At 46.0% G+C, this 15,922-nt stretch overlaps 1 protein-coding gene across 2 annotated transcripts in view; it reads left to right on the forward strand.

The window, feature by feature from the left end:
* The first annotated feature begins 489 nt into the window (after positions 1-489).
* LOC147883732 (pyrophosphate-energized membrane proton pump 2-like) overlaps positions 490-15,922 on the forward strand; it is a 78,805-nt gene continuing 63,372 nt past the window's right edge. The window contains exons 1-3 of one of the 2 annotated variants that reach the window (XM_087399142.1): positions 490-583; positions 706-764; positions 1,038-1,343. In XM_087399142.1, coding sequence (XP_087255268.1) covers positions 1,239-1,343 — 105 coding nt within the window. In that variant the 5' untranslated portion in view covers positions 490-583; positions 706-764; positions 1,038-1,238. The remainder of the gene's footprint in view (positions 584-705; positions 765-1,037; positions 1,344-15,922) is intronic. The other variant, XM_087399143.1, reaches the window with a different exon arrangement.

Raw genomic sequence — 15,922 nt, forward strand, 5'->3', positions numbered from 1 at the left:
TTATGGAAGTTGTAATATATTTGAACGCAATAACTGGACAAGGTTTGCTCCCATATCGACTATACCGTGTATATTTGAAGTGTTTGACAAAAATTTTCACTTAATTGAGTTGGCCTTTTGTAATCTATTGTGCTGCTCTATGCATATTTCATGCATTAGGAGGTGCTCCTATATATATATATATATATATATATATATTTGGGGAACTTCCTAAAAAAATAAAAAACTCACCCACCCAGTCACCCCGTTTGGCCCTATCTAGGCGCACCTTGCCCTGGGCCTACCCTAAAGCAGGCGCCCTACGACTGGGCTCTGGCTGGGTGAGGAGATGGAGCATTGAGCTGATCGTCCAAGAAGGTATGTGAATGCGTTACATTTTCATATGAACGCGGTACGTGCGCCAATAATTGATGACTAAAAGAGTGGTCCAAGAAGGTGTTTTACCCATCACCTTTAGCCAAGTGGCATTCCCTCACCCAACTTTAAGCGAGACCCAAGCGCATGTTAGAATGTCCACCAACCCGACAGGGAGCTCACCTGATTAGGGTTGTTTAAGCTTCTTCCGCGCATTGATCGTTTGCACGTACCTCACCTGCTTGTTGATCTGCCTTTTCCCAGCTGCCTTATTGCAGATTCAGTCGCTCAATTTTTTCGTGAACTTTCTCCTTTGAGCTAATTGCTCTGGCACATTGATTCTCCTTGCAGATCAATCCAGTGTACATGCGATTTGTATTCGGATCACGTTTTCGCGAGTGCTGCGCCAGGCAAGTTTCACTCTGCTCTTAGTTTGTGCATTTATACCTCCCTCTTTCATTTGTGCTCTTCGTACCAATTGCTGCATCAAGCCAGTCCTCCGGCTCTGGCTGCAATTTCATATCTTCTGAACCTGGACAAAAGCCTTTCTCGTCTTGTCACGTCGTATTTCATCGCAAGTGTCAGATCTATTAAAAGGAGGATTTAGACATTACCTTTCTTGGTCGTCTTGCAAATTTTATACGCGCCTTCTCTTGACCAGAATGCTTGTTTGTGGATTGCAGGCTTTTGTAAGCACTACCTCTGTGCACTCCTTTGGAGCGAGCAGATAGTACAAGCAGAGAGGAGTGTGGCACACACTGTGTGCCGCATTCTTCTCTATTAAGCCTGCCAAAATTCAGCGGCTTGGATCTGGAATCGACTTAGTTCCGGTAGGGGAACACATTCCCATAGTTGCTCGCAGAACTGTATCATCAGCTGCAAGCATGATGGACAGCAGTCGTGGCGATGTGGAGGTAGCGTTAATGGGTCCTTATCAGGAAAAGGCAAAGACCTTCCCTGCTTTGCGGAGCAAACCTCAAGTACCGTGGGTAAGTTCTGCCGTGTGTTATTCTGAAATAATGGCTCTGCATTGTGCCCTGGCTTTGAATAAATTTCCATTTTTTTCTTCTGAAATGAGTATGCATGCATTGTCTCTGTGCTTTCATTAGAAGTCATTCCCTTTCATCTGAACCGAGTCGGTTTGTCCAAACTCATATATTTATCTCCCATATTGGGACGACAAATCAGTGAAATTCAACTTTCAACATATCAATTATTTGGGATAATTTTAAAGCAATTGTAAGGTCCATAGCTGCGAGTAATGATCATTGCAAAACCATTGGCAAGTTTGGGTGTTTTGTTTATATGTTGGGTTGCCCTTCTGAGAATAAATTGCCATTTGTGGGAATAATGAACGATAGCTTTACCGTCAGTGACGTCTGTTTAGTACTAACATATGTTCAGAAAGTTTGGGAATCTTTCAAATTCTAGATGGCATTTTGTGCTTGGGTACCAATGAGAACGTAAGCTCCGCTTGCTTGCTAAGGAGTTCTTTTTGTGTGCCTCTCTCTCTCTCTCCCCTCCCTTGGCTGTGTTTACTTTTTTTTTTTTCAAATTTTCAATTTGTAAGGTTGGGGGTACTGTAGCCTTATGAAGCCAGGTGCTCGCTATTAACAATCAATGAAGCCCTGTTTGCATGATCAATTTCAGTTCATGAGGCGCTTTCCAAGTGTACAAACATATTGCTTCTCACATTTCTCTGTGCTTAGCAGGGGAACCACCACTTGCCAGAGACAAGAGGCATATGTTTGTCAGAGGGGCAAACTGTCAACTTGTAAGCTTACCATATATTTAACTTGATTGTAGCAGGATTATGGTTCTGCTCTAGTTTGGTACTTGGAAGTCTGCTAAACAGAGACCTCCATAGTTCAAAGTTATTCAATTGCGATTAGTCTGGAACAGGATGTATCTCAAGTGTTCTCAGGAACAGACTTCTTATAGTTGATCTGCTCTGTCTTGTTTTACTCCTGACAGATATCCAACCAAAATTTGTTGGACAAAGGCTTCCCCTTAAGCATGTATCTAGCCATTTCCATCAATGCCTAGTTCTTCCACCTTGCGACTCCATGCTGCTGTGGAGTGTATGGCAAAGTGCACTGATCTATAACGCCTTGGGCTGCTAAAGAATCATAAAATCCATAGGACTTGAATTCACCCCCCTATCAGTGCATAGAGTCAAGAGCTTGTTTGTGCTCTCATTTTCAACCATGGCAAGGAAGTGCATTAGACAAGCAAAGACATCGGACTTGGATTTCAAGGGATAAAGCCTAGTGTGTCTAGTGAAGTCATCCACAAAGTTGGCAAAGTATATGAGTACCCCCTGCATACATCACTATGTACTCAATGCAACTTCTTGGATGCACCAATAGTCCCATTCTTTGTTAAACGAGCAACCCTCACAGACATGTATGGGTGGAAGTTCTACCACCATGTCCTTAGGATGGATTTTTACAACAATAGTTGAGATGTCCTGGTCTCTCATGCCATAAATGCGTGTGTGAAATTACAGACTGCATTTGCCCTTTGGAGATTGTGCTAGTAAGTACAATGTAGTTATCATGCCGCTTGTCATACACGGCACAACGATAACTGTCACGGGGACGTGAAGTTATGAACCGTGACTTACTTTGGCTTAGGGGGCTAGCCCAGGGGAAGAGACACTTCCCAGAAGTCCCTAGGTGCACACACTAGGCCTACTTGCTAGGGGCAAGGCAAGGTTTAGAGGGGTCTTAAAGTTAGGCCCAAGGAAACCAATGTTTCATTGGTTAGAAGGAGTTAGGATTCTAATGTGAGGGGCAAACCAATGTTCCATTGGTTTGCAAGGGTTAGAGCTTTAATGAGGGGGCCACGTGGCATTCCCTCATGCACACCTACCCTCTTCGTCTCCTTCCAAGGCAAAAAGCGAGATTTTGGATGTTGGTTTTGTCTCTCTCTTCTTTCACGCATCCCAAGGTGAAGAGGGCACGCTGTACGAAGTCCAAGGAAGGCTTGACTCCTTGCATTTCTGGCCTGCACGCATCTCGAGGCAGTCCGTATGGCTGTTCAGACTGCAAGAACTGCATTTAAGGTGTCCGTACCAGCTGTACGGTGCTTTCAACGCTGCTGTACGGATTGCTAGCCTGCTGTACGGACAGAACTTTTGATTGGCATGTGAGCCAAGGTGGCTGAATTGCATCAATTGCTGGCTGTACGGACAGATGCACGCTTTTCTAGGCTGATTGTATGGACCTTTCACGTGCTGTTGTACAAGATCCAAGGCGGACTGTACGGATGATTTTCTTGCTAGTACGAGTGATTTTGCTGGCTGTACGGACGTTTATTTGCTGGCTGTACGGACGCTAATTTGCTGCTGCTGCTGCTGCTGCACGGATTCCAAAGACTGCTGTACGGACGTTTATTTCCTGTTGTACGGCCCCTTTCCCTTGCTGTACGGCCTGCTCATCTTCTCTTTCCTGCCCGTGATCTGCTCTTTCTCTCTCTCTGATTCCAGCTCGTAATCCTCTCTTCCGTCCCCTCTCCTAACTGCCTGTTACTCCTGCTAGCCTCACCGCTGGATGTGTTGCTTCTGGAGGTGTTTCGGAGCTGGATTGCAGTCAGTTGAAGCTGGTTTGAGTTCTCTTGTCGCTATCCTTTTCATGTAATTGCATTTGGAGATTTTTTGGAAGTGTCTGGATGCCTGGTCATTAACAGTTGGTTACAGTCTTTGTGGAATGCTTGGATACTTTTACAGTTGGTCATGGACAAATGGTGAATGCCTTAGCTTTGCCTTGGCACTTGGGTGCTAGTGTGTGCACTAGGATGGAATGTAGTTTATAGCCAAGGTTTGGCTTGGACAGTGGAATTGCCCGTGGGGCAGAGCACAAGGGAGAGCCCTTGTTGTATGTACCAATTTCATTCCTAAAGAAATAAATAAATACCAGAAGGAGCGCCAAGTGCTTGGGGCCAGTGTGGTGTCTTGTACTTGGTTTCATTGAGCAGGGGCACTCTCGCCTCCATCTAGTTATTTCTCAAATTGTTTTCTAAGTGGTGTTGTTTAAGTTAAGTGGTTGGAAATGATGCAATGAGACTGTGAATAATGAATATGCAATGCAAGTTATGGTCTACTGCCCTTTAGGAAACTGGCCGGTTTTAGTGGTTCCATTGCCGGGATATCACCATCTTCCTACAGAGGTGAGCCCTGGGAGTGTTGGGTGAAGAAAGCCCCATTGCATTTTTGTTACAGCCATATCATCAACAATCATGTTGCACCGCGAGAGATCACTGACTATCTCCGAGCAGGAAGTAGACAGCTTTAAGATGGAGCACAACACCAGTGAGGGTGAAGAAGAGCAAAATGATGAGGGACAGCATGTTTCTCTTGAGCATGCCACTGAGGATTCGCAGGACGAGTTAGATGAGGCAGAGGAGCTTGATCCCAATGTTTTTTTTAGTTACAAATGCAAAAGACAGCTGAGAAGAAGTAGACAAAGCATAAGACGACTCAGAGGCGTGTATCTTTCAGTAGACATCCACCAGAGATGCCCACAGTCACCCCTGTAGCAGGTAATGTCAATACTTTTCATTCAGTTAATCAAGGACAGCAAGTCCTTCCTTAGCCCATGAAGCATCCAGGATATTTTGGCGGAGGATCGGTTTTCCAGTCAATGGTGGGACAGCCCACCGAAGGGCTTGGTATGCCTGGTACATACTTGGGTAGTTTCCAGCCAGGAATGCAGAATTTGCAGCAGCATATGGAGGGTGGAATGCCCCCTGCAAATGCCAATATGATGTATGCAAACATAGGGATGCAGCCCGGTATGCAGACAGCGATGCCAGGAATGATAAGCAACACTTGGAGTGTGCCACAGATGCAAGGAATGGGATCTGGAATGGTCAACCCCACCATGGGCACAGGCGATATGGTACAGAATATGGGATTCACGATGCCTCCACCATATTTACAGCCCCCAGTTTATGATAATCTTACTCCCAAAGGTAAGCTGAAAGATTATAAGGAGGGAGGGGCAGCTGTGAAGTTAGAAACCTTCAATGGGATGCAGGATAGATTGAAGGCTCTGACATTTGTGCAACAGTTTGATGCTGCCTATTCCGGTGGTCATTTCACAGAGTCTTTCAAGGTACGAAAGGCAGCCACCTTCTTGAAGGGTAACACACTCCCAATGGTGGACCAAATTGCTTTTGCAGGGTAAAGCCCCTAACACTTGGATTGAGTTCAAGCAAGTTTCCGGATTGAGTTCAAGCAAGTTTCCTCATCTGCTTGGCTCACCACCACTTTTGAAGTGGATATAATGACAGCATGGCATAAGCTGGATGCCGCAAACTGTAAGAATCTTGAAGAGTATAACAAAAAGTTATGGGAGGCCTTATTGCCAGTCAGCTCGTATAGGACCGTATCATTGTCTGAGCAGGTGGAAAAGTATTGTTGTGGGCTGCCAAAGGAGCTTCGTGACTATTGCACCAAGACAAAGGTCTCCAACATATCTCAACTGATTGAGAATGCTACTACAGCCTATGCTCTCATGCAAGGGATGACTCCAGGATTCAAAGGTAAGCAGCAGGATGACTCTTTCACGAAAAGGAAATCTGCCAAGACAACCAAAGTCAAGTTTGATGTGGACCAGCGACCTAATAGTAAGCCCAGTACCAAAGAGAGATGTCTCCTGAGGAACGGCAAGCCCTATTTGTAGCTGGAAAGTGTTTCCTTTGCAAAGAAGAGGGCCATCAGGCCAAAGATTGCCCCAATCGTAAACGGAAACAACCTATGGGAGCACAAGAAGCGAAAAAGGACAGCCACGCGCGCTAGGAGATTTGTTTTCCTTTTGTAAAAAGCAGTAATATTGGTATGAATAATTGTAACAGCCAGAAATTGGAGAGTCTCCTCTTTTTAGGCTGCTTTGTTATTTGCAGGATGTTCATTCCCTGCTAGCTTTGCATAGTAATTTGCAGGATGGTTCTTCCCTGCTAGTTTTGTTGATTTTTGTATCAGTCAGAAGATGGAGAGTCTCCTCTTCTAGGCTGAATGGTAAATTGCAGAATAAGTAGTCCTTGTTACTGTTGGATTGCTCTTGTTGCCCAACATGGCTAGAGCAGCACATCCATGTATCACATGCCTGTTTTGGATGCTCTTGTTGCCCGGCATAGCTCGAGCAGTAAATCCATTTAGTACATGCTAGTTGGTTTTTGATTTGAACCATGAGACAAGGATCCAAGTCTAGCGTAGATCGGCTGAACCGATTCAGCTTGCGGTGATGCAAGTCTGAAAGGATTTCGAGTACCGGGATCTATGTTCCTAGGATGCATTATTGTGATGTGTGTGTGGTTCAAGTTATTGGAGGCGAGTGAACTAGCAGATTTCACTCAGAGTGGTGTAGTCAACTCAGTTGTTGTGCTTTGAGCTGACTTCGGTTGTAGCTCCTTCAGGCTCAGCTGAGCATATGTCTAGAGCATTGCCTGATGCTCAAGAGGGGGGTAGTTCCACCCCCTTGTCAACAGACAGGCTCACGGTATCTAGAAGTCGCTTGATGACATTATATGTCTCACCCGAGGTATTGTTTGCTGACAATACATCTGCTACGGGACTTCTATGATGAGTGTACTAGTCACTCCACATGGATGATGCATTGATATATGGATGGACACGCGCGCTCTCCTAAACCATATCATCATTGCTGGTGGTTTATGTTTATAGCAGCAAACTTGATAGTTTGCTGTTTCAAGAGGAGGGTATGTCACGGGGACGTGAAGTTATGAACCGTGACTTACTTTGGCTTAGGGGGCTAGCCCAGGGGAAGAGACACTTCCCAGAAGTCCCTAGGTGAACACACTAGGCCTACTTGCTAGGGGCAAGGCAAGGTTTAGAGGGGTCTTAAAGTTAGGCCCAAGGAAACCAATGTTTCATTGGTTAGAAGGGGTTAGGATTTTAATGTGAGGGGCAAACCAATGTTCCATTGGTTTGCAAGGGTTAGAGCTTTAATGAGGGGGCCACGTGGCATTCTCTCATGCACACCTACTCTCTTCCTCTCCTTCCAAGGCAAAAAGCGAGATTTTGGACGTTGGTTTTGTCTCTCTTCTTTCACGCATCCCAAGGTGAAGAGGGCACGCCGTACGAAGTGCAAGGAAGGCTTGACTCCTTGCATGTCTGGCCTGCACGCATCTCGAGGCAGTCCGTACGGCTGTACAAACTGCAAAAACTGCATTTAAGGTGTCCGTACCAGCTGTACGGTGGCCTGCTGTACGGACAGAACTTTTGATTGGCATGTGAGCCAAGGTGGCTGAATTGCATCAATTGCTGGCTGTACGGACAGATGCACGCTTTTCTAGGCTGATTGTATGGACCTTTGACGTGCTGTTGTACGGGATCCAAGGCGGACTGTACGGATGATTTTCCTGCTAGTACGAGTGATTTTGCTGGCTGTATGGACGTTTATTTGCTGGCTGTACGGACGCTAATTTGCTGCTACTGCTGCTGCACGGATTCCAAAGACTGCTGTACGGACGTTTTTTCCTGTTGTACGGCCCCTTTCCCTTGCTGTACGGCCTGCTCATCTTCTCTTTCCTGCCCGTGATCCTCTTGCTCTTTCTCTCTCTCTGATTCCAGCTCGTAATCCCTCTCTTCCGTCCCCTCTCCTAGCTGCCTGTTACTCCTGCTAGCCTCACCGCTGGATGTGTTGCTTCTGGAGGTGTTTCGGAGCTGGATTGCAGTCAGTTGAAGCTGGTTTGAGTTCTCTTGTCGCTATCCTTTTCATGTGATTGCATTTGGAGATTTTTTGGGAAGTGTCTGGATGCTTGGTCATTAACAGTTGGTTACAGTCTTTGTGGAATGCTTGGATACTTTTACAGTTGGTCATGGACGTTACTTTTACAGTTGGTGATGGACAAATGGTGAATGCCTTAGCTTTGCTTTGGCACTTGGGTGCTAGTGTGTGCACTAGGATGGAATGCAGTTTATAGCCAAGGTTTGGCTTGGACAGTGGAATTGCCCGTCGGGCAGAGCACAAGGGAGAGCTCTTGTTGTGTGTACCAATTTCATTCCTAAAGAAATAAATAAATACCGGAAGGGGCGCCAAGTGCTTGGGGCCAGTGTGGTGTCCTGTACTTGGTTTCATTGAGCAGGGGCACTCTCGCCTCCATCTAGTTATTTCTCAAATTGTTTTCTAAGTGGTGTTGTTTAAGTTAAGTGGTTGGAAATGATGCAATGAGGCTGTGTTTAATGAATATGCAATGCAAGTTATGGTCTACTGCCCTTTAGGAAACTGAAGGCGGGTTTCAATAACCGTAAAAAGTGACTCTGAAACCATTTGGTAGAGATGACTGAGATAGAAATCATGTATTTTTCTATACCTCGAAATATAACACTTCCAAAAGAGTCACTACATCCCTTGACACTAAGTTACTTGAACTCAACCAATCCCTCTCATTGTATAAGATGCCTTGGTGGCACATGTGACAATGCCCCCCTTAGGTGCATCACTCAAGTACTGAAATAAGTTTTTGCAGGATGCACTTGGAAGCACCACTATCAAAATACTAGTCGGACATGAAATCTACAAGGACATAGATGCATCATGCTCCAATGGATTGTAGTGGCAGTGAAATCAAGTGCCCACTCATCATGAGCTATATTTTGTGCCTCATGGCTGTGCTCATGGACTGTAGAAACATTTGTCATTGCAAGACCTTGTAGAGAGCAGACAGGGGAGAAAGGGTTGGAAGAGAAGAAGGAGAAATAGACAGCACATGACGGTGTCAGATCTATCTAGGGGAAGAGAGCACAAGGGGGATTGAAAATGGCTGTTTGGAAGGCCACATCATCTCAAAGGATGGTATCGGCTTGAATTTGCATAAGGTTGAGTTCATCTTCAAGGCGCCAGAAGGTGTATACTTGCTTTGTGGACTTTCGGAAGGCTTTTGACACAGTCCCTCGCTCTCACTTGATCAGGCGACTACATGAGCTGCATCTCCTAGAGGTCATGATTTGGGGAGTGATGAGTCTATACGAGTCCGTCAGAGGGCGAGTCCGCGCTCTTGGGGGGCTATCAGATTGGGTTGAGAGCACCATAGGGGTGAAGCAGGGTTGCCCCCTCTCACCGACTTTCTTCGGGCAATACATTGATGAGATCACATCCTTTGTTGATTGCCTAGGACGAGAGGGCTCCCTATTGGCTGATTTGATGGTACATATACTACTATATGCAGATGACATAGTCCTCATTTAGAAACACCTAGAGGCCTTGGAGATGTTCTACAGAGAGAGGGACCTGACAGTCAACCTTGGGAAAACCAAGGTTATGATCTTCAACACATCCCAAGTAGAGCTTCATCGACATCGACGTCGATGTAGTTTCAGTTATCGAGGGGAGCGAGTGGAGATAGTGCAGTCCTACACGTACCTAGGGGCAGTATTCAAGGGACCAGGCTTCACGATGACCCATGCCGCTAGAGCACGACTCACACGACGGAAGGGCGCCTTGGTCCAACTAGAGAGACAGTGCTTCCAGGCGCATTTCCAAGATCCACTGACGAAGGGCTGGCTTTTTGACTCTCGTGAGACCGACTGCCATGTATGTAGCACCTTTTTGGGGGAGTGACATTTCAGCTACTGATTGGAAGGGATTTGAGAGGCTACACGTGATTATGGGATCTAGGATGATTCGGAGTAAGTCTTTAGTTCCCCATCAGATCATACATGCAGAGTTCGCCATGACACCTCTCCAGGTGGACGCCCTCTTCGAGACCGTGGCTTTTCTCCACAGAGTTTGGGCCCTATCTCAGTGGAGATTACCGAGACTGGCACTGGAGTCATCTCGACGACTAGCAAAGAGAGGCTTTGATAACATGGTTTGATAGCCACGGTATTCAGATGGATAGGCTCCCCCCCTTTCAGTACAGCATGGATGCACCACCAGAGCTCCTTCCACAGGATGAGATTAAGCGTATCATACGGTTAGACCTTCTCCAGCTTCAAACATCTCGGGCTGGGGGGGGGATGAGGAGTTTCCCACCAAGACCCAGTTTTATCATGACCACTTTCTGAGGATATCGGAGCATGGTCTCATCATCAGGCCCTAGTATTTCGAGGCTAGGAGAGATTGCTATTGAACAGATACGAGTCTTGTCCCACTAGTTGCGAATTGAGGATGGGAGAGCGGGCGGCATACCTAGAGAGCAGCGGGTCACATTTTCTGTGTGTTTGTGCGGCCTACTATGAGATCCAAGGTCGATACCACTGTCTCTTTCAGGAGGGGCTCGAGCAGCACCAGATGAGATCGAGGGGGAGGAGCTCGAGGAGATGAGAGCACTATGGATCATCAGTGAGACCCGTCACCAGGATGTGGCTGGACGAGACGCGGAGACCACACACGACACGTGGGGCGACCAGAGCACACGATTGAGGTCTGACCTATCTCAGCCCTCTTGAGAGGGGACCGCCAAAGATGAGGCATTACTCTCGATGTAGCCCATCAGATACAGAGTTCTAGGAGAGCACTTAGCACTTAGCACTTAGCAAGGGCCTTAGTGAGCCCTTTGCACTTAGCACTTAGCACTTAGCACTTAGCAAGGGCCTTAGTGAGCCCTTTGCTTCAGCCCACAGTGGCTTGTATGGGTTACATATATCTTGTATCTTGTCTCATAGACCCGCGAGGTCTCCTGAAGACGTTAATACTTTCTTTCTTTCTGAAGCAATGTGCCTCTGACTCTCGGAGATGTCATTTCCGAGTTTCTTGCAATAGCTGCAACGCTTTTCCTATCAGCCGGGGTAGAAGAAGATGAGGTACCACAAGAAGTTTTGGGCTTGGTGAAATTGTTGCCCCCTCTCTTTTGCCTTTGTTATCCATGGCAAAGGCTTGGTCCGCATTGATGGAGGCAGCCCCATTTGAGCGTCTGCTCCTTCTGCAAGAGTAATGTAACAAGCTATCGAAGGTGTATTGGTTGGGGTGACCCGTGGCACTAACCTCAACGTCATAGCAAAGCATTGATAAGAATCAAGTAGTCCATTCAATGTCATCAAAACCACTTGAGAATCTGGCACAATCTCATCAACATTGATAGCTGCTCTCTAAAGTCCCTGACTTTCTTGAGGTAGGCATCCATGCTGTTGTGTTCATCCATCTTAGCACTGTCCAACTACAAGGTAACCTTGGCTTCATTCCGAATCTTATAAGGATTAGCCAGAGTATACCATGCAGCCTTGGCTGTCCTGCAAGACCGAACATGAGGTATAATAAACATCTTGCAAGACAAAGCAATGAAGGCATGTGCCTGCGATCCAGATGTAGCAACGGTAGACCACCTGTAGTGGGTGTTCTAGCAGCAGGTGCTTGTGCTTGAGAGGCAGGTCTGACCTGTGGTCCTGCAACAATACCCCAAGAATTCTTGGCAACGAACAAGTGGCACACCTTGTATGACCACATGGGATAGTTGGTGCCATCAAGCTCACCTCAGCTGAAAGCATTCCAAGCAAATCATTGTTTGCCATTGCTAAAGTCCCCAAAAAAGTTTAGTGCTCTGCAGATGTCAAAGGCCTCAAGGCTATCACTACAATGATAAAAAAGGTGACTGCAAATCTGTAAATGTCAAGCAAAAAAGACAGCCAAGTGCATGTGCTGCTCAACACTGCCAAATGCGCAAATCTGCCGGCAAAAATCTGTCTAACAAAATTCTGTCCTGCAGAATTCTGTCCAGCTACTCAATCAAGGGCATACAGCTGCAATTTGCGATGCGGGGACCTAGGAACCCCAAAGACACAAGGGTCAATTCCAAGAACAAGTGGAGCAGAGCCCGAAATTTTGAGAGGGCAATTGTGCAAAAGGAAGGGAAAATACAGAATTTTACTCTCCCAGTGCAATCTAACTGCAAATTGAGAGGGTAATTAAACCAAGAAGAGGGCAAATTCAAGTAAACCTCTAAAGGTCTGTAAATCTCTAACTCTTGACTCCAATGTGCTTGCCAAAGAACTTGAAAGCCCCATCACTGCAATGTCCAAAAAAATCCAAGCCAATATGAACGAAAATTAACTCAGCAGCTGCTCAAGTCTGGCACAGGTGGAAAAATTGAAAATTGGCAGAAGTCACTACTGTACGGATGGAAATGCTGAGTTTGCATTAGACGAACAGAAAAACTGATTGGCATTGTGTACGGACGTCTGCAACTGCAATTGTACAGATCCGTACATCTGTATGGATGGCTGTCTGTACGGACAAGTTTGGTGAAGCCTGAAACAAGTCAAAAATGTGCAAAAGGCTGTTGCGCCTAGCGATCACACCTATGAGGTGCAGCTTCCAGCTAGGAAGCAGTTTTGGGATCGCAAGGTCGACGAACTTTCTATCTGGATTCAAGACTAGACAGATACTCTTACGTGCTATGTTATGCACTTGGAACATGTGGACTTGTTGATCGGAATAGAGTAGTTTAAAACCCACGATATTGAGATCGGATGGAAAGATCATACTCTCCTTTTTGGATAAGGACACCCAAGTTTGTATTAAATGTGATGATTTTCCCTTTTCTCATGAGCCTATTGTATCTACGATGCAGCTTTGGAATATATTAAACACTTCTCATTATGATGTGTATCGGAGGACGAGTTAGTTTCACAGCTTCAAGATTATCTAAACATGGGTTATATCCGCCCAAGTAAATCACCTTGGGGTTCACTTGTCCTTTTAACAAAGAAGAGAGGTGGTTCGTGGAGGATGTGCGTAGATTACAAATGGTTAAATAAAGTGACAAGTAAGAATCAATATTTTCTACCTCGCTCGGATGATTTGATAGACCGGTTGGCTGGAGCAGAGCAGCTGGTTTAGGAGCGTGGCGGCGCTGCCAAACGGCAGGGAATGGCACAGAATAGGCTGCTTGGGAAGCTCTTATGAATGGTGGTTGTTTGTTGTGGCTGTTTCAGGCAGCAGGAGCAGCTCGAGTTACACACATGCACTGGGCCGAGCTGGAGTAGCACAGGTTGCAAAAATGTCTAAAGATATGGCCTTTTACAGGTCCCACCCTGGCTGCTCTCTTTTGTCGAAAGATATGGGCTTTTACAGGTCCCACCCTGTAGCATATTTGGCCGATCTCTGACCCTGCTCACATGGTAGTCTGTGCCAACCTGTTGGTACAGCTGGTGTTGCTGCCGCTTGTGAGTATTTGGTTGTCCCACGTATCTATGCAATTTACGGAGTTTGGCTGGTGACTTGGCTGTTGATGTCAGTCTTGGGTGTGGTGCTGCTGCTGTCCTGCCTCTACGTGGCTGTGGATGGCTGTTTCTGGGCCTTCTAGGCTGGCTCACACTATGGGCATGGCTGCCAAGCTGCCCCACACTAGTTTCCTCATAACTGCTTCATGTGTGGGCCCAAGTGGCATTTGTTCCTATTCATCCTATAGCAATGGGATTGTGCTGTTTGAGTGAATGGTAGCTAGCTAAATAGTGGTATTCGTTCCTATTCATCCTGTACCTAGGGACCTCTAATTTCCCATACAATGAGGTTCATGCGTCTCAAGAGGGTGTGCCTGTTTGAGTCAATCATAGCTAGCTAAACGAGAAACAAATGTGACTAGACTAGATTTATGTACAAATGTAATCACTTAATGCTGTACTCAGATTGAAAGATGGGGCTCAAAATCATATAGTTGAGTATATTGTAGTCAACGTTTGGCAGGTAAGGGGGGTCTTTGATTTGGCTGTCCAATGGAGTGATTTGAAGATTGCTATTGTGTTGAGAGGTGCTCTCACTGTCAAGAGACCAAGGGACGAAGACCATGTAATAGAGGGCTAAAAAGGACTCATAGCAAGTAAGGTGATACGTGATGTATGTGAGTGTGATCTAAGTTGTGAGTTGTGATTCTAGGGGCTGATTGAGTTGATTTAGGAGAGATTCGATGCCTTGCCTGAGGCTATAAAATTGTATTTGAATATGGAATGAAGCCAACAGACACATAGATCCTTCTTGTTTCATCTATGGCTCCTGATGTCTTCCTCTTGTTCTCTTGTTTCTTGCTTTCCTTCTCTCTCTCTCTCTCTCTCTAGTAGAGAGCAGTATTGATACGGCTTGGTATACACGGATATCCACGTGCTTTGGTAGCCACGGCATTCAAATGGGCAAACTTCCCCCTTTTCAGTATAGTCGAGATGCACCACCCGAGATGATCCCATGAGATGAGATCAATTGTATCATACGGTTGCACCTCCTCCAGCTCCATACATCTAGGGCTTGGAGGGAGAGGAGTTCCTCACCAAGATCCAGTTTTACCATGACCACTCCTGAGGGTCTTAGAGCACGGTCTTGTCATTAGACCTCAGTATCTCGAGGACAGAGAGTCTCACATGCACTGAGGGTTGCCATCTGTCAGTTGCTAGTCTCATCACATCAGCTGTGGATTGAGGCAGGGAGAGTTGCAGGCATGCCTAGAGAGAAGAGGACTTGCACACTATGCCAGATGGAGGAGATCAAGACGGAGGAGCATTTCTATGTGTCTGCTGAGTCTAGTATGAGATACGAGGTCGATACCATTGCCTCTTTCAGGAGGGGCATGGCTTTGGTCCACTTACAGTGCTGATCCATTTTCACGATCAGGGTTGTGTTGGGCTCTACTTGATTGAGATGCGTCGACGGAGAGACATTGATGCGACAGATCAGAGAGCAACAGAGACTGATGCCACAGGTCACCGATATCGACACGTCACAGACTTTTGTTACAGACTTTTATGCATCTGAGTCAGTTGTCGGTGAGGCTGAGGGAGAGGAGCTTTAGGAGGTGAGAGCATTATGGATTGGCAGTAAGAGAGTCCACCATGATGCTGCTAGACGAGGGACACCAAGAAGTCTACACATAGAGTAGAGAGTAGAAAAGGAAGAGGGATCCTTACCTCTTTAGCCTTCTCATGTATGTATTGCATTAAGATCTTTATAGCATATGCACATACGAGATACCACATAGAGGTACCCTTCGGTCACCAATATTCATGTTTTTATGAATCAATCAAAAGAGCACAAACACAAACATGAGGGAGTTGGCATGAAGAAGACGAGCATCGAAGGATCCGCCCTCCAAACACAAGATGGAGGGAGTTGGGATAAAGAAGACAAGCGCTTTGAAGGATCCACCCTCCAAACACAAATCGAGGTAGTTGGCATGAAGACGACAAGAGTTTCCAAGGATCAGTCTCTAAACAACCTCTCTAAACAACCATGAACCATGGAAGTACCAATGTGACATACCATTGCATGCACGAGATCAGAAGAAGACCGGCAGCAAGGCTGTAAACGAAAGTCGACTTCACGTGTTTGCTCATGGAAAAAAATGATGTGCCGAAACAAGTCCATGAGGACATGGACAATTGTAGTGGAGGTTGTAAATGTTAACCATCAGAAGACCAAGGGATGTTATAGAGGGCTAAAAATGACTCAAAGCAAGTAAGGTGATACATGATGTGTGTGAGTGTGATCTAAGTTGTGAGGTGCGACTTTAAGTTTGTGTGATTCAGCACGATTCTAGGGGTTGATTGAGTTGATTTAGGAGAGATTTGATGCCTTGATTGAGGCTATAGAATTGTATGTGAATATGGAATGAACACAAC

This window comes from Dipteris shenzhenensis, chromosome 27 (genome assembly GCF_047967505.1).
Source record: "Dipteris shenzhenensis isolate YYH24624 ecotype China chromosome 27, Dip_SZ_1.0, whole genome shotgun sequence".
Taxonomy (NCBI): Eukaryota; Viridiplantae; Streptophyta; class Polypodiopsida; order Gleicheniales; family Dipteridaceae; genus Dipteris; species Dipteris shenzhenensis.